General features: G+C 39.4%; 1 protein-coding gene across 2 annotated transcripts in view; it reads left to right on the top strand.

The window, feature by feature from the left end:
* The window catches only part of glis3 (GLIS family zinc finger 3), a 459,240-nt gene that overhangs the window by 298,394 nt on the left and 136,323 nt on the right, over positions 1–24,523 (top strand). For both annotated transcript variants that reach the window (XM_033017811.1, XM_033017812.1), the window contains 2 exons: positions 1,578–1,739; positions 9,415–9,525. In XM_033017811.1, the coding sequence (XP_032873702.1) occupies positions 1,578–1,739; positions 9,415–9,525 (273 nt within the window). The remainder of the gene's footprint in view (positions 1–1,577; positions 1,740–9,414; positions 9,526–24,523) is intronic.

Genomic DNA, 24,523 nt, shown 5'->3' with positions numbered 1-24,523 from the left:
TGATGACTTCCTCATAGGCAATCCTCAAAGGTTACATCACAAGCTGCAGGAAATGCAAGCTGATATCTGCGTAGCAATGTATAGCAATGAGACAAAATAAAATTAAGGAAGTACCTGTACGATGAATTTTGAATTTTGCATAAAGATCACCAAGAATAATTCATTCGCTGAAAGAATCGCATTTCAGCTATTCCTTTTCTTTACCAAATAGATTGATCGGCATCACTCTCACAAATAATACATCATTAAAATGGTATTTAAGGTATTAATTACAAAAATCGACTTTCTGCTGCAAATTTAGTAGTGCAAATTTATCATGAAAATTAAACTTAAAAAGAAACAGAGGCATTAAAATTGAGATCCATTGGAGTAAAGAAAATTGAATTGCATAAATGCACATTCTGGAGAGTTGCATCGTGTGGGCATACTTCAATTCCCTGAATTTGCTGGTGATTTTCAATGAAATTGCGAGTATAATTACATGAGGCTTCTTCCAACAAAATATGCGCATCAATTCCTTTTTTTTTCTTTTTTTTAAATTAAAAGCATATGTACAAATGATAATAAACGACAAACTGGTTACAGAGTTCTTACATAGCTTCAATTTTTAATTTTTTTTTTAAAGAAAAGAAATAGAGAAAGAAAGATAAGAGAGACTATAAACTAATAGAAAGGGATGGGGGGGGGAAAGCAGGAAAGAAAGGAGATTACAAATATAAAGATTGTGGAGATAGATCCGGGAGATGTTGAGTATAGTTGTTCATCCAGCCCTAAACTCAAGTTGTGACTAATTTTGTGTTAAACCAGTTTACTTTTTTTTAAATTCAATAAATGGAGACCATATTTTAGAAAATAGTCCTGCTTTGTCAATTAATACAAATCTTATTTTTTCCAAATGCAAGGTCTCGATCATTTCCGTAATCCGCATTTTAATTGTGGGGGTTGCTGGTTTTTTCCAAGATTTAAGTATTGATTTCTTTGCAGTTATTAAACTGTAATCAAGAAAGTGTCTCTGGCTTATCGTAAGGTTTGTGGTATCAATTCCTGTGAATGCAGTTTAGCATCACTGATTGCACAGCACAACCAACAAAGCTTATTAGGATTCTTGTCTATCAATTAATTGCATTTATTGAAAATAAACAGGCTTAAAAAATCAAAAGTAATTAAATGTTGTCAATGTGTCCTGCAAAGCATTTGTGATTCCAATATTTTTGTAAACCACCTCAAATTGTCATTCAAATATAACTAAAACAAACCCATTTTTTGCACGAAATACAAGAGCGTTTAAGGAAATCTTACATGAATTAGGAATTATACATTTTTTTAAAATGAAAGAAATACATTTTAGCTTGTTAGTGGTAAACATGCAAAACTATCATCCACCATTTGAACCGAATGGGGTCAAACCTTGAATACAAACAGCATCCATAAATATTTAAGAAATAGATGGTGGATCATTTACCATTTGAAGGAAAATTACGTTAATTTTATCAGATTGATCTCTTACATTTGATAATGGAAATATGTATCATGGTGTTCTATTTTCTAACACCAATTTCTCAAATCTTCCTCCATAGTTTGAAGGCTGTAATAAGGCATTTTCAAGACTTGAAAATCTCAAGATTCACCTACGAAGTCATACAGGGGAAAAGCCTTACCTGTGTCAACATCCAGGCTGCCAGAAAGCCTTTAGCAACTCAAGTGACCGTGCCAAGCATCAGAGAACACATCTAGACACAGTAAGAATCTCTTGGTTAAGAAATAAGTTATGCAATACTATATTCTCAGTAGTAGTATTTTAGTTCAAAAATAATTACCATCATCCCACTTCTGTTTTTGTATTTATTTATTCACCAGCCCTTCATTATCACAATTCTGCTATGTAAAATGCGGCAGTACCTACACACGCTAGGCCCTGAAAACTGTTCGATTTAACTGTTGTTTGTCATGTACATCAATGATCTGGATGATGGGGTGGTAAATTGGATTAGTAAGTATGCAGATGATACTAAGATAGGTGGGGTTGTGGATAATGAAGTAGATTTTCAAAGTCTACAGAGAGATTTATGGCAGTTGGAAGAGTGGGCTGAAAGATGGCAGATGGAGTTTAATGCTGATAAGTGTGAGGTGCTACATCTTGGCAGGACAAATCAAAATAGGACGTACATGGTAAATGGTAGGGAATTGAAGAATGCAGGTGAACAGAGGGATCTGGGAATAACTGTGCACAGTTCCCTGAAAGTGGAATCTCATGTAGGTGGTGAAGAAAGCTTTTGGTGTGGTGGCCTTTATAAATCAGAGCATTGAGTATAGAAGTTGGGATGTAATGTTAAAATTGTACAGGGCATTGGTGAGGCCAATTCTGGAGTATGGTGTACAGTTTTGGTCACCTAATTATAGGAAGGATGTCAACAAAATAGAGAGTACAGAGGAGATTTACTAGAATGTTGCCTGGGTTTCAGCAACTAATTTACAGAGAAAGGTTGAACAAGTTAGGGCTTTATTCTTTGGAGCGCAGAAGGTTAAGGGGGGACTTGATAGAGGTCTTTAAAATGATGAGAGGGATAGATAGAGTTGACGTGGATAAGCTTTTCCCACTGAGAGTAGGGAAGATTCAAACAAGGGGACATGACTTGAGAATTAAGGGACAGAAGTTTAGGGGTAACATGAGGGGGAACTTCTTTACTCAGAGAGTGGAGGCTGTGTGGAATGAGCTTCCAGTGAAGGTGGTGGAGGCAGGTTCGTTTTTATCATTTAAAAATAAATTGGATAGTTATATGGACGGGAAAGGAATGGAGGGTTATGGTCTGAGCGCAGGTATATGGGACTAGGGGAGAATACATGTTCGGCACGGACTAGAAGGGTCGAGATGGCCTGTTTCCGTGCTGTAATTGTTATATGGTTATATGGTTATTATAATTTTTGTCAGTTATAGACCAAGAAATCACATCATTTCATTGTTTTTAATAATTTTTAAATATTACTTGGGAAATAACTAAGACTATAAATGATAATACTTTGAATATGTTTAGCCTTATTTGCGGTCACAAATAATTGCTAATAATCTGTTGTTATGAGAATCTGAACTTATTCAAATAAATATTATTTACTTGTTTATTTTTGACTTTTCACATGGGTTGAATGCAGTGAAAGCATTTTTTGACATCATGTATATTCTTTGCTAGTGAAAGAATGCAATCCCTTAATTCCATTTTGTGCTTCACAGCTTTGTAGTTTTGGATCATTAGAAATTTTCTCACCCACTCTTTGGAAATAAAGGTGTTAATACACATGTTAAAATAGTGTTTTGAAATCAGCAAAAAATACCAGGCATAAAATACTAAAGGGTTACAAATAGAGCCATAGAGTACAAGAATGAGGAAGTCCTGATGAAACTTCATTATAAAATTGATTTCAGTCACAAATTTAGTATTGTGTTCAGTTCTGGACGGTTTGGAGAGTGTAGATCAGTGTCACTCATGTTATGAGTCATGCTTTTGTAATTATGCCCACTAGCTTTACAGTAACCCTCCCTGCCTGGTTCCCACTATATTAGAGAAACGTGCAAGTATGAAGTTACCGATGCTGTACCATTAATAAAGTCTTTGGACCTTTATCACGGTGTAAGACTTCAGTTATTTGAACAGCAACATCGCAACATGGTGTCAGAGTACACGGACTCACTCCTTGCTCAATTGTATTGCTTTATTTTAATTTATTGTTTTTCAACTGTATTGCAATGGCTTCTGCTCTCAGAAAACCAGAGGTCCTGATATTTGATGAGGATCTCGCAGAACATTGGCATGTATTTGAAGAAGATTTCTCAATCTACATTGAAACGGCTCACCCTACTGCTGATCCAGGTGTTCGAGCGTCAATACTTCTTAATTTGGCCAGCATAGAAGCTGCTCATCGTGCCAGAAGATTTCGCTATGAACCAGCTAGACTTAACGAGGCTGGTGTCCAGATTACTCCTGCTGAATCCATTCAAGATCCTGACTGCTTACTGCACAAATTCCGACAATTATGTGAGTTACAAACAAATTTAGTGATTGAACGGCATCTGTTTTTTTCACGGTGCCAGAGACAGGGAGAACCTGTGGAGTTATACGTCAGTGCACTGAAGCACATCGCAAGTCAGTGCGATTTCAGAGATATATGTGACAGCCTAATCCGTGACCGTTTGATTCATGGCATCTGCAATGATAAATTATGCAACGAGCTACTGCGGGATACTGACCTTACCCTAGAGACTGCTGAAAACCGCTGTCGCATTGCTGAAATGGCTGATGTTCACATCAAATTTTGGGACACTCTACTACTCGTGGAGTTAATGCTGTCGGTATGTCTTATCAAATCTCTCCTCGTTTTCTCACGTGCCGGATGCCAAGTTGAGACTGATTGACAATTGCTTTAACTGTGGGGGATCACATGCCGCTGTTCGGAACCGTTGCCCTGCGTATGGAATTATGTCGATTTTGCAACAAAAAGAAACAATTTCCTTAAGTGCTGTCGTTCACGTAACAACAGAGTTCAAACAAGACAATCTGTTAATTCGCTTGGCCGCGGAAGCTCTATCTCAGAATTCTCACAACCAGCTCCCATGGATTTACAGGCTGCTGGCGAATGTGTTGATGTTGATGTGCATGCTTTGTCTGATTTAATGCATAAACAACTAGACCCCAAGGTCACTTTGCTCATTAATGGCAAAACTCTTTATCTGAAAGTGGATTCTGGAGCTCGCTGCAATGTTATCTGTCTGGCTGTGTTCCAAAAGTTACGAAAAACAGAGACTGTTTCTCCAACGGCTGCATCCCTTGTTCCATTCGCAGGAGGTCGAGTGCACCCTATCGGTCAAGTTGTGTTACACTGCTGTCTTAACTCATGTGTCCACAACCTGGATTTCTATGTGGTTCATGAAAATGTGCTGTCTCTGCTGGGTGCCAACGCATGTCTAGACATGGGCCTAATTACTTTCAGCCCTTCTGTTTGTCATCTAACTACAGATTGTGACTTTAACCATCAAATCTTGACACAATACAAGGTTTTGTTTGATGATAAGCTGGGCAGGCTGCCTGTCAGGTACACGATTACCATTGACCCTGAGGCAATTCCTGTTGTTCGTCCACCTCACAAAATTCCTCACGCTATGCGGGACCGTGTTCAAAGTGAACTTAACAGAATGGTGTCTCTAGGTGTGATTACTCCCGTAGCAGACACCTCGGACTGGGTCTCCACCATGCTCATGGCTACCAAGAAGAACAAAGACGAGATACAGATTTGTATCAACCCCAAAGACTTAAACACAGTAATTAAGCGACCCCACTATCCCATGCACACTGTGGATGAGATTGCTGCGCAGATGGATGAGGCAACTGTATTCACAGTGCTAAATGCCAAGAGTTCATTCTGGCAGATTTCGCTGGGACATAACTCCTCCAAGTTAACCACTTTCAGCACTCCATTCGGGCATTATAAATTTCTTCGCATGCCCTTTGGAATAAGTTCTGCTAGTGAAGTATTTCAACAAGCTATGGAACAATTGTTTGTAGGCTACCCATGCTCCATCGTAATGGATGATATCCTCGTTGCAGGACGAATGGTCGAAGAAGACGATGCCAATCTGACAAAGGTCTTGGTTCGTGCCAAGGCCATCAATCTCAAGCTGAACCCTCAAAAATGCAAATTCAAGGTGAATGAGGTTAAAGACATAGGCCATGTGTTTACCAAAGACGGCCTAAAAACTTATCCAGCGAAAACCAGTGCTATCAACGAGCTCCCAGCACCCACGGACGTGCTAAGCTTGTAGAGATTCCTTGGCATGGTCAACTACTTGAGCAAATTAATTCCGGGTTTCAGCGAAATATCAGCCCCATTGCACCAGCTTACACACAAAGACACTGCTTGACTTGGTATGAGCAACAACAGAAGGTGTTCAACACTCTTAAGCAACAGATGTCTTGTGCTCCTACTCTTGCTTACTTTGATCCTAAACTACCGGTTACACTGACTTGTGACGCTTCACAACACTGACTAGGCGAAGCATGTCTTCGAAATGACGGTAAATATGCCTGTTGCCCATGCCTCGTGCACTGACACAGATATTCAAGGGTTGAAGCATTTTAGTAATGTGGCCAGATTGGAGAAGCTCTTGCAGTCCTGTGTGGGTCAGAAAATGTAACAAGAAGATCTGATGAAGGCATTTATAAAAATGAAGCACATAGATAGAGTAAGTAGAAAGTAACTGTTTCTACTTACTGAAGGACTTGAGATCATGGGGACCAAGAAAGAAAATGATTATTAAAAGAACCAAACCTTATAAGGAGACAAAATCATTTTAGTCAGTAAATTTTTCGGCTCTGGGCCAACAGAGGAAGCAGATTCAATTATTTACTTATATAAAGCAGACTCAATTGTGGTGTTCAAAATGAAAATAATCTGGGGTCATTGCTCTTACATAGAGCCAGTCGAGCTTGAACGTAACTATTACGTAATTCTGTGTTAGCATAAAATCTAATCTTTTTCGAAGGTGTAAAATTGTTTTAAATTTGAGATGTACTCCTTCAGCATTATGGAAATAATGCACGTTCCTCAATTTCTGTTGAAAATTTTCAGATCTGATTGCATAACATCCAATACAAATCTTATGGGTTTGTCCCACTTGGCGACTTTTTAGGCGGCTGCAGGAGACTATGCAGGCGCCACATGGACGCCACATGTTCGCGGGTGGTTGCCGGGGAGTTGCCTTCAACCTCGTAGGTTGTAGCCGGTGGTGAATGGTGAATTTCATTGGCTCATTGGGGGGGAAAAAACGTAAGCAGTAGTTTTCAGAACCAAGGATAACCGACCAGTAATGTTAAATGTCCGCCGAGCATCACAGCCGTGTATCTCTGGCTTATTAAAAGTTGTCTCCACTCCTTCTCCCTCCTTCTCCCTCTCCCTCCCTCCCCTCCTCTTTTTAAGGACTTACCATACACCGTGCTTTAGATGTCTTAATTGCAGCGCCAACCTTCCTGTTCATCACGGTGTGTGTCGGTATCACCTTGGCCTTGCACCGTATGAATTTCACTCAGACAGCTCTCCCCCGCTTGCCCTGTCCCGTCTGCAAAATGGGCTGGTGAAGGAAGCGGTGTGTGTGTGTGTGTGTGTGTGTGTGTGTGTGTGTGTGTGTGTGTGTGTGTGTGTGTGTGTGTGTGTGTGTGTGTGTGTGTGTGTGTGTGTGTGTGTGTGTGTGTGTGTGTGTGTGTGTGTGTGTGTGTGTGTGTGTGTGTGTGTGTGTGTGTGTGTGTGCCACTCTGACAGTCGCCGTTCCATTTGCCGGTTTTTCAGGGGACTGCCGGCAACTTGACAATCGCCTGAAAAATCGCCTACATTGGACAGGCCCATTAGTCTCTTAGTTAATATTATCATTTCTGGCTCTAGTAATAATTTAGACACAGGAATATGAGTTAGTTTATGGCTTCTGGCCTTACCCTTGTCTTTCAGGTATATGTTTAGAACCTACTCAGCCCATTTTCATCTCTCTTCCCCTTTGTGCAAGGTTTTGTGCAGATCAACAAAATCTGGTGATTTTTGACTTGTTGACTTCATTGGGGGATATGTGAGATAATTCTAGAAGCTCCAAAGAACAAAAAGGGAACTCTACTGTGCAGTTGCTGCTGGGAGTCAGTGGAATTAATTGTATGTGTCGGTAAAAATCAAAAACAGCCCTTTCAGCGCAACCACTCCATTTTATCTAATAGTCTAATCATACTTAGCCATACTGCTCCCCTTTGTTTCGTCTTTCTGTCTAAACCAATCTTGAAAATTGATGTGGATTTTACATCAACTACCAACTCTAAAATTGAATTCTTCAACTTCACAATTCTCTCTGGAAAGAAATTTCCATTTAACAGCTTTACAAATATCTTCCATTTAATTTTGTGTCTGGGAATCAGGCTTTTTTTTTTTTAATCTACTATTCTCTCCAAGCAGTTCTTTCATAATCTGCATTGTTCAAACAAGAAGAACAGAAGTTTTCAGGTCTTTCTTTAAATGCTTTCCTAATTATCCCAAAATTAAGGGAGTTCAGCACGATATTATGAATAGGTGTAGAATCATCATTCTTGTGGGGATATGTTAAGTCCTTGGAGAGGGTGAAGAGAACATTCAATAGAATTATTTAAATTATAATGAATGTATTATGTGGAAAGACTAGAAAAGTTAGAATAGCTCACAAAGTGGGGATGCTTAAAGGGAGACTTAATGGAGGTGTTGAAAAATACAGAAAATTATGAATAAGGAGAAACTGGCTCCACCAGCAGAGAAGTAAATAGAGAGGACATATTTGTAACATTCATAAAACACCATGGGCGAATACAGCAATTTGTTATGAATTAGAATGTACTGTTTAAAAGTAAGCAGATACAATATATGATTAGAGTATATACTTGAAAAGGCTAGGCATTTAAATAGGCATGTCATAGAAGGATCAGACTTAGTCCAGATAAATGAGATTAACGTAAATGGACAAAAAGGTCAGTATGGACTTGATGGGCCAAAAGGCCCATTCTATGTTGGACAAGTCCATAGTCCTATGAAATACCACAGTTCTGTAGGAATAGAGTGATATGAAGATATAATCTAAAGGTTCTTGCACTGTACTGGCACAAACATGGTGCCTTAAATTTCTCTGTCCTTAATAAATAAATGTAATTGGTCTTAATCAGAGTATTCTCCTTGGGCACCTCATGCCCAGAGTTACTCCTTAAATTGTATCTGTACCATTTGTTAAGATGAGTTAAACAAAATTGTTTGGAAGAAAAATCATCACATTCTAAACCTTCAATGTGCACCAGAACTAATTCCTTACCTCTGCCTTTGTTTTCTCTCTTTCTTAGCAGATTTAATTTTTCTCATAATGATCTGATACTATACATGGACCTTTCTGCTGTTTCTTGAACTGAGACCCTAAATGCTTTCTGTTGCTAATCGTTTCTGACTATGCTGCAGTCTCATGGGCTGAAATAATTGTAAGTATATAATTACAATAATTACAGAAGTCAGCTGCAAGTTTTCATTGAAAAATAAAAGTCACAAAGATGGTAAAGTTACAAAAGAACAGGATTTAGTGAATTCTTAATGATGCATCTATTTTGGTAGTCATTTTATTCCGATCAATGGTTTGCATGCAGCCATACGAGGTACATTGTTATATTATGCACAATTGGAAAATAGGTTGTCTGTCAATGATCTTTGACCTCGACTTGAGATCTTGCATGTCTGACTCCAATGTATGTCTGGCAGGTGAAGTTGATTAGTCTGAGATTAGACCAGAGTACATCAGAATGCTCCTGGCCAGCTCTTATTAAGAATCTCCAATTCGAACTAATGTTCACAGTACTAAAGCTGTGGCTGTTTTCTCTTTTGCTTTAGAAACCATATGCATGTCAGATCCCTGGCTGTACTAAACGGTATACTGACCCAAGCTCCCTCAGAAAGCACGTGAAGGCACATTCTACAAAAGAGCAGCAGGCGAGAAAGAAGGTGAGTTAATTAGTGGGGTTCGAAAAAGAGAATCATGATGACATGGTAAAATAAAAAGTATGTTGATTCTCTTGTTGAAGTCAAGTTCTTATGTTGGACACTAATTGCATACCCTCAGTCTGAACTTTCTGTAATAAGGAAAGAAGAAATTCCACATAGATTCCAGTAAGCTTATTTTATTACTTAAATAGTATATAACCTTATTTTTTAAAATGCTGGTCAGAGAAAGAATTTAGTGCTAGAAAGATAATTCATTCCAGATTTCCAATCCTTCAAAACAAGTAAAGGACAAAAGAAATGCCTGTGGATTTTTTTCCAATCTACTTACAGTACGTACCTGTGATTATTTAAACAAAATAGTAATTTATGTTTATTGCTGTAATATCATGAAGAATTTTAAAATCTAAATTCCATCATAGGAGTTTCAAATTGAAAGAAAGCTAATTTTTAGAATGTGCGGAATGAATGATATATCTTGCACAAATTGGTTGGCAATTTCACTTCATAATATGGGTTTAAATCAAACAGACTGAGTTCTATCATTGACCCATGGAAGTGCAAATGAATTGTGCTGCTGTGGAGGAATGATATATTTATTACATGGTTTATGAATGCCATGATTTATGAAAGAGTTAAGGGCCTGTCCCACTTAGGCGATTATTTCAGCGACTGCCGGCGACTATCATAGTCGTAGCAGGTCGCCGAAGAACCGGTGACTGGACCCCCCCTATGACAATGTCTACGACAAGCTACAATAACCTACCACCTAGTCAACGTCAAGCTACGGCAAGCTGCTGACAACCGGCGACCCATTAGGACGTCCACCATCGATCACACCTACGACAACCTACGTCCACCCGCGACAAGCTACGACAACTGAAGACAACGTAAGAAAATTCAGTCGTCGGTACCTGTTGCCGGTTGGCGTAAGTTGACGTCAGTAGTCGCCAATGGAATTCACCGAAGTCAGCACCGGCGACAACCTACGTCACCTGGCGACAACCTACATTAACCTGGCGACAACCTACGACAGCACCTACATCAGGAGAAGACAAGCTACGAAAAGCCCATGGTTGGCGACTGCCGCTGAAAAGATTTGAACATTTCAAAATCCTGTGGCGACCAGAAAAACGCTACGACTCTTTGGGCGACTGAGGAGACTACTCACGGCCATACAGGTGACACACCAGAGACCGTGTGTCGACTGCCTAGTCATCAGCAGTTGCCTAAAAAATTGCTTAAGTGGGACAGGCCCTTTACTTTGATGAATAACGTTGCAGTCATACAGGACAGAAACAGGTCCTTCAGCCCACCATGATAATACTGATCATCAAGTAACCACCTATGCTAATCCCATTTATCAGCACTAGGCCTCTGGTCTTCTATGCCTTGGTGACTAAAGTGCTCATCAGATAATTTTTACATATTGTGAAAGTGCCTGCTCCCACCACCTTCACAATCAGTGGGAAAACTCAGAATCTCAGTCAGAAGGACATGTACTTATTGTACGACAACTAAATATTATTTAATTAACAATTGACTAAAATTAAGATAATAAATATATCCAAATGTACCCTGTCAGAGTATTCAACAATTTAAAAAGAGGTTCATGATGAGTCTTCCAGGGTGCATGTGGAGAGGGTCTATCTTTGTAAGAGAATCTCTGGAAGTAGGGATCACTATCTCAAAATAAGAGATCACCCATTTAAGGCAGAGATTAAGCTTTTTTAATTAAAAATTTTTTTTAGGCAGATTCTGATAAGCTAGGAGGTGAAAGGTTACCACAAAGACCTACTCCTGCCCCTAATGTTGTATGTAAGTGATAGTGGTGGCTGTGCGTGGTCATGATGGCAGTGAGAGGCAGAATAGTCACCACTGTTTGGATGCTGGGGAATCTAAATGAGATATAGTTTATAATGTGGAGACAATGGACTTTCCTCTGACTTGCCAGGCGGCTTGTAAACAAGGCTTAAAGAAGAGCCGATGGGTGTTGAAGATTTTACAAGTTACAATCCATAGGAATTACATATATTCTCTAGCCATAATTTCCTCCCTACACCATTCATCATTGCATTTGTTATATCACCCTGAGAGGAACAAATATAGTCCAAGAGCATCTTGTTATTATCTCCCCAAAACTTCTGTCTCAACAGAAAGTAGACAAATATGCTGGAGAAACTCAGCAGGTGAGGCAGCATCTATGGAGCTAAGGAATAGGTGACGTTTCGGGTTGAGACCCTTCTTCAGACTAATGTGGGGGTGGGGGGGCGGGAAGAAGAAAGGAAGAGGCGGAGTCAGTGGGCTGTGAGAGAGCTGGAAAGGGGAGGGGAAAGAGGGAGAAAGCAAGGACTACCTGAAATTGGAGGTCAATGTTCATATCGCTGGCGTGTAAACTACCCAAGCGAAATATGAGGTGCTGCTCCTCCAATTTACGCAATAGGATCGCTATCAAAGTAATAACCCCTCCTCACCTGTATTCACCGATGATTGCCAGGTTTTGTCTCACCCCTACCCCCTTTACCAGCTTTCTTATCAGTCTAAAGAAGGGTCCCAACCCAAAACATCATCTGTCCATTTCTCTCCACAGATGCTGCCAGACTGCGTTCCTCCAGCATTCAGTTTCTGCTCAAGATTCAATTTTTGGGCGCATTTTGCACTATAAAAATAAAAGCTTCTTAAATTGAGGGCACGTATTATAAACGGTCAAAGGCATGAGTACAAAAAATTATTGAAAAACATGTGTAGATCAAGGAATGTTGTAGTTGATATAGCATTTCTGAGCTGGGAGGGCTTATAAATCAGTTAGATTTCCACTGATTGTTCCAGATCCAGTGACACTTGATAGAATGTAGATGTGAGTTAGAATTAATTTCTCCAAATCCATATCCAAATAGCCTACCTATTACACAACAAATATTAAAGAACTGGATGGTCATTATTGCACATGAATTCTAAATCTATCATAAATCAGGAGAGAAGAAAATCACAGGTAGGAAAAAAAAATATTTGACTGACATTTTAATGGGACGTCATGACACTAGTTGGCTCCAAGGGGATAATAATAATAATAATAATAATAATAATAATAATAATAATAATAATAATAATAATAATAATAATAATAATAATAATAATAATAATAATAATAATAATAATAATAATAATAAACTTTATTTCGGACTCAAGGTCCAGACAAGGGGCAACATTACATAGAAACATAAAAACATAGAAAATAGGTGCACGAGTAGGCCATTTGGCCCTTCGAGCCTGCACCGCCATTCAATATGATCATGGCCGATCATCCAACTCAGTATCCTGTACCTGCCTTCTCTCCATACCCCCTGATCCCTTTAGCCACAAGGGCCACATCTAACTCCCTCTTAAATATAGCCAATGAACTGGCCTCAACTACCTTCTGTGGCAGAGAATTCCAGAGATTCACCACTCTCCTTGTTCTGGACTTCCCCAACATCGGGAACAATCTTCCTGCATCTAGCCTGTCCAACCCCTTAAGAATTTTGGAAGTTTCTATAAGATCCCCCCTCAATCTTCTAAATTCTAGCGAGTACAAGCCGAGACTATCCAGTTTTTCTTCATATGAAAGTCCTGACATCCCAGGAATCAGTCTGTTGAATCTTCTCTATACTCCCTCTACGGTAAGAATGTCTTTCCTCAGATTAATGCATTGCATATGAAAATACATTGCATATGAAAAAATATCATAAAGTACATATAAAATCTTAGTATATCATTTATAAAAGCATCATAAATTATATATTAAAAGAAACACAACACACGAATTAAAATCCAGAATAAAAGAATGATCAATGTCCTACAACGAGATAACGATACCAGTGTCTCCACAACTGGGATTTGTAGCGTGTTTTGCTAAACCTTATGTTTGAGAGGGCCACAATAATTACATTTTTAGAGTTATTTATCCTGCAAATGAATTTATACATATGATTTTTTAGGATAGCTTCTAAAGTACTGATTCCTGCAGCTACAAACATGTTACTAGCACTACACCATCTAGGTTTCCTTAGCAGTATTTTCATGGCATCATTATATGACACCTTTAGTCTCTGCAAACTTGTCTTTCCATAGTTCGACCACAGGTGCGCAGTATACAGTTAAAGTCAAGTTGAATTTATTATCATATGCACAAGTATAGTGAGGTACAGGTACAATAAAAATCTTGCCAACAACAGCATCACAGGCTCATAGACCCAGACAAAACACACAAAAATTGGACATAATTAATACATAAATCCCACATAAATTCTACTAAAACTGAAGAAAAACCTGCAATGCTTTATCATGCCCCTCCACTGTTCAAGCTTTCTTTCCTCCCATCCCTGCAATCAGTCTGAGGAAGGGTCACAAATGACGCCAGGAAGAAGAGGAAGGAGGTTCTGCAACGCATTTAGTGAGTTAGGAAGAAGACTGAAAAGCAGGACTTCTAGGGTGGTTATCTCTGGATTACTTTCAGTACCTCGTGCTAGTGAGGGCAGGAACAAGGAGATAGAGGATCTGAATGTGTGGCTGGGGGGGCTGGTGCAGGGAGCAAGGATTTAGATTTATATACTAGTGGGATCTCTTCCGGGGTAGGGGTGACCTGTACAAAAGGGACGGGTTACACCTTAACTGGAGGGGGACCAACATTCTGGCAGGCAGGTTTGCTAGTGCTGCATGTGTGGGTTTAAACTAAATAGTTGGGGGGAGAGGTTGACAAATTGGGAGTATAAAGATGGAGTTAAAGGGGAAGTGAGTACAAGAAAAGTTACAAAAGACTCCCAAAATAATGGGAAGGAAAGTTCGAGCAGGGATAAGAGAGCAAGGTCAGGGCCAATAGTCACCGGTGTGAGAGGGGAGGTGAATACCAAAGTTAAAGTGTTGTATATGAATGTGCGAAGTATAAGAAATAAAGTGGATGAGCTTGAGGCTCAATTACAAATTGGCAAGTATGATGTTGTGGGATTTACAGAGACATGACTGCAAGAGGACCAGGGCTGGGAACTGAATATTCAAGGGTATGTCCTATCGAAAAGACAGACAGGTGGGCAGAGCGAGTGGGGTAGCTTTGTTGGTAAGGAATGAAATACAGTCCCTTGCAAGGGGTGACATAGAATCAGGAGATGTAGAGTCAGTATGGATAGAACTGATGAATTGTAATGGTAAAAAGACCCTAATGGGAGTTATCTACTGGCCCCCAAACAGTAGCCTGGATGTTGGGTGCAAGTTGAATCAAGAGTTAAAATTGGCATGTCGCAAAGGTAATGCTACGGTTGTTATGGGAGATTTCAACATGTAGGTAGACTGGGAAAATCAGGTTGGTACTGGACCCCAAGAAAGGGAGTTTATAGAGTGCCTCCATGATGGATTCTTAGAGCAGCTTGTACTGGAGCCCACCCGGGAGAAGGCAATTCTGGATTTAGTGTTGTGCAATGAACCTGTTTTGATAAAGGGAACTCAAGGTAAAGGAGCCATTAGGAGGTAGTGACCATAATATGATAAGTTTTAATCTACAATTTGATAGGGAGAAGGGAAAGTGTCAGTATTACAGTTGAACAAAGGGGATTATGGAGCCATGAGGGAGGAGCTGGGCAAAGTTGACTGGAAAGATACCCTAGCTGGGATGACAGTGGAACAACAATGGCAGGTATGTCTGGGAACAATACTGAAGGTGCAGGATCAGTTCATTCCAAAAAGGAAGAAAGATTCCAAGGGGAGTAAAGGGTGACTGTGGCTGACAAGGGAAGTCAGGGACAGTATAAAAATAAAAGAGAAGAAGTATAACATAGCAAAGATGAGCAGGAAGCCAGAGGATTGGGAAACTTTTAAAGAGCAACAGAAGATAACTAAAAAGCAATACTGGGAGAAAAGATTAGGTACGAAGGTAAGCTAGCCAAGAATATAAAGGAGGATAGTAAAAGCTTATTTAGGTATGCGGAGGAAAAAATTAGTTAAGACCAAAGTTGGATCCTTGAAGACTGAAACAGGTGAATTTATTATGGGGACCAAGGAAATGGCAGACGAGTTGAACAGGTACTTGTTTGTGTCTTCCTTAGTGAAGATGGATCCAATCTCCCTGATGTACTAGTGGCCAGAGGATCTAGGGTGACGGTGGAACTGAAGAAAATTCACATTAGGCAGGAAATGGTGTTGGATAGATTGATGGGATTGAAGGCTGATAAATTCCCAGGGCCTGATGGTCTGCATCCCAGGGTACTTAAGGAAGTGGCTCTAGAAATCGTTGACGCATTAGTGATCATTTTCCAACGTTCTATAGATTCAGGATCAGTTCCAGTGGATTGGAGGGTAGCTAATGTTATCAACTTTTTAAGAAAGGCGGGAAAGAGTAAACAGGGAAACTGCTGGAGTCAATTATGAAAGATGAAATAACGGCACATTTGGATAGCAGTAACAGGATTGGTCCAAGTCAAGGGGGAAATCATGTTTTACTAATCTTCTGGAATTTTTTGAGGATGTAACTAGGAAAATGGACATGGGAGAGCCAGTGGATGTAGTGTACCTGGGCTTTCAGAAAGCATTTGATAAGGTCCCACATAGGAGATCAGTGGGCAAAATTAGAGAACATGGTAATGGGGATAGGGTGCTGACATGGATAGAAAATTGGTTGGCAGACAGGAAACAAAAGTAAGGATAAACGGGTCTCTTTCAGAATGGCAGGCAGTGACGAGTGGGATACCGCAAAGCTCGGTACTGGGACCGCAGCTATTTACAATATGCATTAATGATTTAGATGAAGGGATTAAAAGTAACATTAGAAAATTTGCAGATGACACAAAGCTGGGTGGCAGTGTGAACTGTGAGGATGCAGGGTGACTTGGACAGGTTGAGTGAGTAGGCAGATGCATGGCAGATGCAGTTTAATGTGGATAAATGTGAGGTTATCCACTTTGGTGGCAAAAACAGGAAGACATATTATTATCTGAATGGTGTCAAGTTGGGATAAGGGGAAGTATAACAAGATCTGTGGGTCCTTGTTCATCAGTCACTAAAAGCATGCAGATATAGCTGGCAATGAAGAAAGCAAATGGCATGTTGGCCTTCATAACAAGAGGAGTTGAGTATAGGAGCAAAGAGGTCCTTCTGCAATTGTACAGGGCCCTAGTGAGACCACACCTGGAGTATTGTGTGCAGTTTTGGTCTCCAAATTTGAGGAAGGACATTCTTGCTATTGAGGGAGTGCAGCGTAGGTTCATGAGGTTAATTCCCGGAATGGCGGGACTGTCATATGTTGATAGAATGGAGCGGCTGGGCTTGTATACTGGAATTTAGAAGGATGAGAGGGAATCTTATTGAAACATATAAGATTATTAATGGTTTGGAAACGTTAGAGGCAGGAAACATGTTCCGATGTTGGGGGAGTCCAGAACCAGGGGCCACAATTTATGAATAAACGGTAAGACAGTTAGAACGGAGATGAGTAAAAACTTTTTCACACAGAGGGTTGTGAATATGTGGAATTCTCTGCCTCAGACGGCAGTGGAGGCCAATTCTCTGGATGCTTTCAAGTGAGAGTTAGATAAAGCTCTTAATGATAGCAGAGTCAGGAGATATGGGGAGTAACATAAAAACATAGAAACAGAAAATAGGTGCAGGAGGAGGCCATTCGGCCCTTTGAGCCAGCACCGCCATTCATCGTGATCATGGCTGATCGTCCTCAATCAATAGCCCGTGCCTGCCTTCTCCCCAGGCAGGAACGGGGTACTGATTGTGGATGATCAGCCATGATCACTGTGAATGGCTGATGATCACAGGCTCGAAGGGCCGAATTAGCCTACTCCTGCACCTATTGTCTATTGTCTATTGTCTGTTGGGTCGCATCCTGAAACTATTTATGTTCTCTCGGGATGCTGCCTAACCAGCTGAGTTACTCCAGCATTTTGTGTCCCTCCTTGGTAAACTAGCATCTGCAATTCCTTGTTTCTACAGTTTGCAACACATGTCTGATTGGTCAAATAACTTAACATGTACTGGTTGGGCACATGCATTGTGTGGATGAATGCAAACTGTAGCAAATGCAAATGGCCACATCCTGTGCTACAAGAACCAGGATCACAAACGCCACACGCATCCACTTCCATTTAGAAATTTGAAATAGGGAATTTCACTTAAATATTCAATCTTGTAAGATGCTCGCAATATGTATATAATTGTGAAAGTTGCTTTGTATTCAGGCACTGACGCATTGTACATTGGCCATGCTAAAATATGTTCTTTTTTGTTACTTAATGGTCTCAATGTCGTCTAAAAATCTATTTATGCTACCTGCCAACATCAATACATTGTGTGTGGATTAGAAACACTGGATAACTTCTGAAGTGTTCAGTTAACCGTTCATTTACTGCAGTGCAGACAGAATTGACTATTTAAAATCCTTTGAACTCCAACTCTGTCAATATGCAAAGCTCGCAAGACATCTTTGTTTTAGTTGAAATCTCCGGTTTCACTTTGGCATGAACTAGCATTCCCCACTATTAACAATAAAAACTGAAGAAACAATAAATTGTCTTAAAAATGAATTATGACTTTAATTAAACATGAATGCTGGCATGGGGTCAAACAAGCTTATACAAAAATGTGCAATTTATAAAATAAAAATAACCATAAAAATTCCAAAGTGATAAAGACTCAATGACGCAGTGGTGCAACAGTAGGATTCCAGCTTCCTGTAATGGATAAAAGACCTTGCCTGTCACACCCTGTTAGTCATGCATTCGTTTTTTTTATGGTGAGTTTACAAATCCTCTTTTCAACAGATGTGGGCTTGAAAATATCTTTAAAAATCACATTTGCCATTATTTACCTTTGTGGTTTGCATTTCATAGCTATGGTCCTCAGAATTATTATGCAAGAAGAGTCGATTGTCTATTGTTGAGTCAAGACACCATTTATGTTACAAAAGATAAACACAAAATGCTGGAATAACTCAGCGGGGATAGGCAGCATCTCTGGAGAGAAAGAATCTCTGAGGTACTCCAGCATTTTGTGTCTATCTTCAGTTTAAACCAGCATCTGCAGTTCCTTCCTACACATTTATGTTACTAAGGTGCTTTTCAAATTACTTGCGAAAATGTAATTTTGAAGAACACGTTTCACTATCCAGTAAATCTGAGGTGTTTCCATTGTTGCACTGTTGGATAAGTTTTCCAATTAACATAGTTTGTTAATGGTGGGCAAATAAATCAAAATGTGTATATTCTTACCTATATATGTAGAATACAGAGCATCCACAGCAATATTTTATTTTAATGAACCACTTTTTTTATGGAGTCAGCTAACAGCAAATTAATTATCGAAAATATAAAAATGGTTATGGGCAGAAAAAATGATGGAATTTAATAGGACTTTGCTGAAGTCATGGTGCAGCTTTGTCGGACTTCGGGTAGGCCACATTTGGAATATTACATGCAGTTCTGGTTGCCCATTACCGGAATGATGTGAAGGGTGCAGTGGTGGTTTACCAGAATGATGCTCGGATTAGGGGGTATTAGCTACAGGAAGAGGTTGGACAGACATGGATTGTTTTCTCTGGAATGCCGGAGGTTGCAGGGAGAACTGATATGAGTATATAAAATTATGAGAGGGATAGATAGGGTAGACATTCGGAAATCATTTTCCCAGATGGAAAAATCAAACACTGGAGAGCATAGTTTAACATGAGAGGGGCAAAATTTAAACGAGATGTGCAGTGCAGGGTTTTGCACAGAGGGTGGTAATTGCCTGGAATATGCTGCCAGGGGTGGTGGTTGAGGTAAATACAATAGTGGCATTCAATAAACTTTTGGATAGGCATTTGGATATGCAGAGAATGGAGGGATATGGATTATCTGCCGGCAGATAAGAGATGGTCTTAGCATTATGTTAGGCACAGATGTTGTGGGTCGAAGAACCTGTTCTTGTGCTGTACTGTTCTATATTCCATGTTCTAACAGAAACATCAAATGTATTGTAAGAAAATCTATTTGACTCTAGTAATTCTGCATGTGTGGAAGGACATTCTTGCCATAGAGGGAGTACAGAGAAGGTTCACCAGACTGATTCCTGGGATGTCAGGACTTTCATATGAAGAAAGACTGGATAGACTCGGCTTGTACTCGCTAGAATTTAGTAGATTGAGGAGGGATCTTAAAGAAACTTACAAAATTCTTAAGGGGTTGGACAGGCTAGATGCAGGAAGATTGTTCCCGATGTTGGGGAAGTCCAGAACAAGGGGTCACAGTTTAAGGATAAAGGGGAGATCTTTTAGGACTGAGATGAGAAAAACATTTTTTTACACAGAGAGTGGTGAATCTCTGGAATTCTCTGCCACAGAACGTAGTTGAGGTCAGTTCATTGGCTATATTTAAGGAGTTAGATGTAGCCCTTGTGGCTAAAGGGATCAGGGGGTATGGAGAGAAAGCAGGTACAGGATACTGAGTTGGATGATCAGCCATGTTCATATTGAATGGCGGTGCAGGCTCGAAGGGCCGAATGGCCTACTCCTGCACCTATTTTCTATGTTTCTATGTAAATGCTAACTAAAAAACAGCAAACTAAAATAAAGATTGGTGTCAAATTTTCCCTCACCGTGTTCTGTAACACCTCAGTAAGTTACCATCTTGCAAAAACTCAACTTTTCCTTTATTTGGGAAGAATCTTAGAAGTAAATTATAATTAATCATTTCTCTCTGCTATCACATTACTGTTTTCCAAAGCATTTTGATTCAGAATGATATACTTTGGCAAGCATAAGTAGAGGAATAGTATCAATTCAAGTCATTTGTTTATTCCTAAATTCTAATATAGTCATTGCTGACATCATTCATTTGTATATATGAATGCATGTCAGTGATTATGTGTGAGACTAAGAGAAATAAGCAAAAACATACATTAGAAGGAATTACATATATTTCACTATCATGTTAGTTCCATTTTTGCAACAAAACATCCAGTAGCAGTTACTGAAACATCGAAAATAAATACTTTGGGCATATCGAAATAATGAATGTAGACAAGGAAACTTATTGCCATATGATTTGAAATTATATTTTTAAATGAGTATTAGTTATTTACGGTTCATTAGCATGTGAACTGACTGCACCTTAGCATCAAATTGTCAGTCTAACAACTTAATATTCACAGTAGAAAATCAGTGAAAAGATGTTCTACTTGCCATGTTTTGGAACATTATTCACTGGACTACCAGTAGCTATAATTCTACAAAGTCTTGAAATTTTGCTCCATGATTTAGTACGTATGTATATCTCTTGTGGGTGAGGAATCTGAATATAGAGAATATCAGTTTTTATCATGGCCAGATATTTACAGCACTAAGTAATGCTGCAGATATTGAAAATTACAAATAGACCCTTCTGAGTTTAATTTCTCCTGTATCCTATTTTTAACTTGCCAGACTCCGTGGAATTTTTAAAAAGTTTTTAACCCAGTTATTGAAATTGCACCGGTGACTGGATTAAAAATGAACTACACATTACCAAATTAGTGTTAAAGCATGTAAAATAATGAGCCAAGTGATGCTTATTTTTACAGAAAATTAGTGCATTCATATTGATTCCTTTGAATATCCAGTGAAATAATTATGGATTATACTTTAAACTGGGAAATTGAGATAATTATGATGTGGTTAAGCTTCCATCTCCAACTTCAATAGCAAGGCCATAGTTGTTCCCTAACTTCATTTCAGAAAGAAGATGCCTATGTTTTTTAAAAGTAAATAATTTGCAAGTTTACTGTATGACGTAATAGGACTCGAGAAATTGTTTATTTTATAATTATTACGGCTAAATTCCTGCCAGTAGAATTTTCTTTTCTTAAGTGTTTAAAATATGTTCTCCCACAGTACACAGTCTTTGCTGTCCAAAGTTAATTTTTCTCTTTTCTTTCCTCATGGAGGAAATAGGTAACTATTTAATCCTGTGGTGCATGATCAGTAAAATGAAAGCTCATAACAAGAAAATGATCTCATTATATTTTATTGCCTTCTGTGCCTTTTTGTTCCTTGCTTCATACAATGGTACATAATTGTTGATGTTGAAGAAAAACATAACTTGTGCATAACAAGGAAAAATCCTGAATTTGTTGTACTGTGTCTACATCTGAAGAAGATTTTTAAACATTCCTAAAGGTAATTTAAAATATTTTATGAATGTGTAAAGAGGCACATGAAAAGGCTGAGGGTCACTGAACAGAGCACATGGTATCTAGGATACATTCCACACAAAAATGCAATGAAGAGTAAGTGTTTTAATCCTTAAACCCTAATCCGCCCTTCTTCCTGTCAGGAATGAAATATAAATCTGGCACCATGGTGTGAAGCAATTTTTATTGAAAAGGATGTTGGCAAAAGAGGATTAGTAATGGGCAAAAGTGTTCAAGGAATTTAATCACACAATTTGTTGTAAAACTTTTCAAGCAATGAGTGACCAATTCTTTTTAATGCGGCCAAGAAAAAAACAACAAAAAACACTTTGAAAGGGATTTAGCTGACAATAAACTAAATGCAATAGTGGACAGTTTTAACATTTGTGCAAACCCCAATATCAGAGGCAGGAAAGACAGCAAGTAAGGATTGCACTTCATTAAATTTTAAACCTCAATGCAGTGAATTACACTGTGCTAGAAATCTATTTTTATAATTCTAGTGTTAACATGAATTGTTAAATCAGATGTAATAGAGAATCAATAAGCAGCAGCTAATTATTTTCAAGATTCATACATTTGATGTGGCCAACTGTTTATACTTTCAGCCCTGTCAAGCTAACTGCAAGTTACTTCTCTGGTTAAACTGAATGCTATGATCAGTGACAACAAAGCAACAAAGACTTTGTCTTTAAAAAAGTTCCAGACTAAACATGTAAAGCAGGTACCCAATCTGAGTGTTTTTCCCATGTGGTGGATTCTATAATGTGAGCAATACTTTGGCCCATTAAATTGGAAGTGCAAGTGATTCGATTGACTTGGAAGAGGTTTTTCTGTTCCTAGATAATGAGAAGGGATGAGATAAAAGGGCCAGTAGTTCACAGAGAGGTGTGTATGTGGTGACCATGAACTATCAGTTGCTTGTAACTTTTATTCTCCATCTAACTCTCATCCTGGCTTGCCTGTCAATGCCCTTTTATACTCTTCCATTTAGCTGAAAAACACCTATTCTTCTTCTGACTTGGCACATTGCAGCCTTCAGAATTCAGTATTGAATTCAACCTTTGCAGATAATCAACCTTTCCGATTGTATATCCCATATTTCCACCATTCAGTTTTCCATGTCTTGCCTTTGCCGATATTGCAAATTTAATATACCTCCAGTTACGGAGAAGGATAGGGCTGATTCATGAATTAAGGTCGTAAATTGAGGCAAGTTGATGAACTTACAGAGGTCAATTGGGGGAGACTGCTTGCAGGTAAGGGGAGGGCTATCTCTTGGGAGGCTTTCAAAAGTGACATAGCAATCTAGAGGACTGCATGTTCCTGTTAAGGGGAAGGAGAAGGCCATTAACTTTAGAGAACCCTTGTTAACAAGAGATGATGAAGCTCTGGTCAGGAAGAAGAAGGAGGCATGCATCAGATTTAGGTATTCGGCATTATGTGAATCTTTCCACAAATGTAAGTGTAGGACCACACCTAAGAAAGCAATCAGGAGCACAAAAAGAGAACATGAAATGGAGCTAGACTCAAAATGCTGGAGTAATTCAGCGGGACAGGCAGCATCTCTGGAGAGAAGGAATGGGTAAACGCCATGCTGCCTGTTCCGCTGAGTTACTCCAGCATTTTGTGTCTATCTTCGGTTTAAATCAGAATCTGCAGTTCCTTCCTACACATGAAATGGAGCTGGCAGGCAAGATAAAGGAAACCCCCAAAAGATTCCACAGGTATATGAATAGATCCCCTTAAAGATCAGCATGACAGTCCCCATGTGGAATTACAAGATATGAATCAAATGAATACTTCTTCACCATTTTTACCGAGGAGAAGATCACGGAAGCTAGGGAATTGAAGCATAAAAGTTGCGATGTCTTAGATCAAATACAAATTGCCAAAGAGGAGGTATTGGCAACTTAAAGAACATTAAGGTGGATAAGTCCCCAGGGCCTAACCAAGTACATATTTGGATGTTGTTGGAAGCTTGGTGGGAAATTATGGAGGCCCTTGCAGCAATATTTGCAGCATCTTTAGCCACAAGTGAAGTTCTAGGAGACTGGAGAGTGGTGAATTATTTAAGAAGGACAGCAAGGACAAGCGAGAGAACTACAAGCTGGTGTGACTGACATTAATGAGGGGAAAGCTGATGGATGGATTCTTTGGGATGGATCTATCAGCATTTAATTAGGCACAGACAGATTAGGGAAAGCCACATGGCTTTATGTGTGGAAAACTATGTCTCACAAAACTGATAAGAGATTTTTGCAGAGGTCACCATGTGGAGTGATGGTGGTAGGGCAGTGGACGTTGTCTATGCAATCTTTTGTAAGTGCTTTGACAAGGTCCTGCGTTATAGGCTTGTCTGAAGGTGAACTAGCCAGTTGGATTCAAAATTGATTTGGAAGAAAGAGTCAAAGGATAGTTGTGGGGGGGTTGCTCTTCTGATTGGAGACACGTGAGCAGTGATTTGGCACTGGTGCTGGGTCCACTGTTGTCTGTACATAGATACATAGACAATTGGTGCAGGAGTAGGCCATTGAGCCAGCACCGCCATTCAATGTGATCATGGCTGATCATCCACAATCAGTACCCCGTTCCTGCCTTCTCCCCATATCCCTTGATTCCGCTAGCCCTAAGAACTCTATCTAACTCTCTTTCGAATGCATCCAGTGAATCGGCCTCCACTGCCTTCTGAGTCAGAGAATTCCACAAATTCACAACTCTCTATGTGAAAAAGTTTTTCATCATCTCAGTTCAAAATGGCCTACCCCTTAATCTGAAACTGTGGTTCTGGACTCCCCCAACATCGAGAACATGTTTCCTGCATCTA

Source organism: Amblyraja radiata, chromosome 3 (genome assembly GCF_010909765.2).
Source record: "Amblyraja radiata isolate CabotCenter1 chromosome 3, sAmbRad1.1.pri, whole genome shotgun sequence".
Taxonomy (NCBI): domain Eukaryota; kingdom Metazoa; phylum Chordata; class Chondrichthyes; order Rajiformes; family Rajidae; genus Amblyraja; species Amblyraja radiata.
Note: the sequence above shows the minus strand (reverse complement) of the source record. Positions and strands in the feature narration are given on the sequence as shown.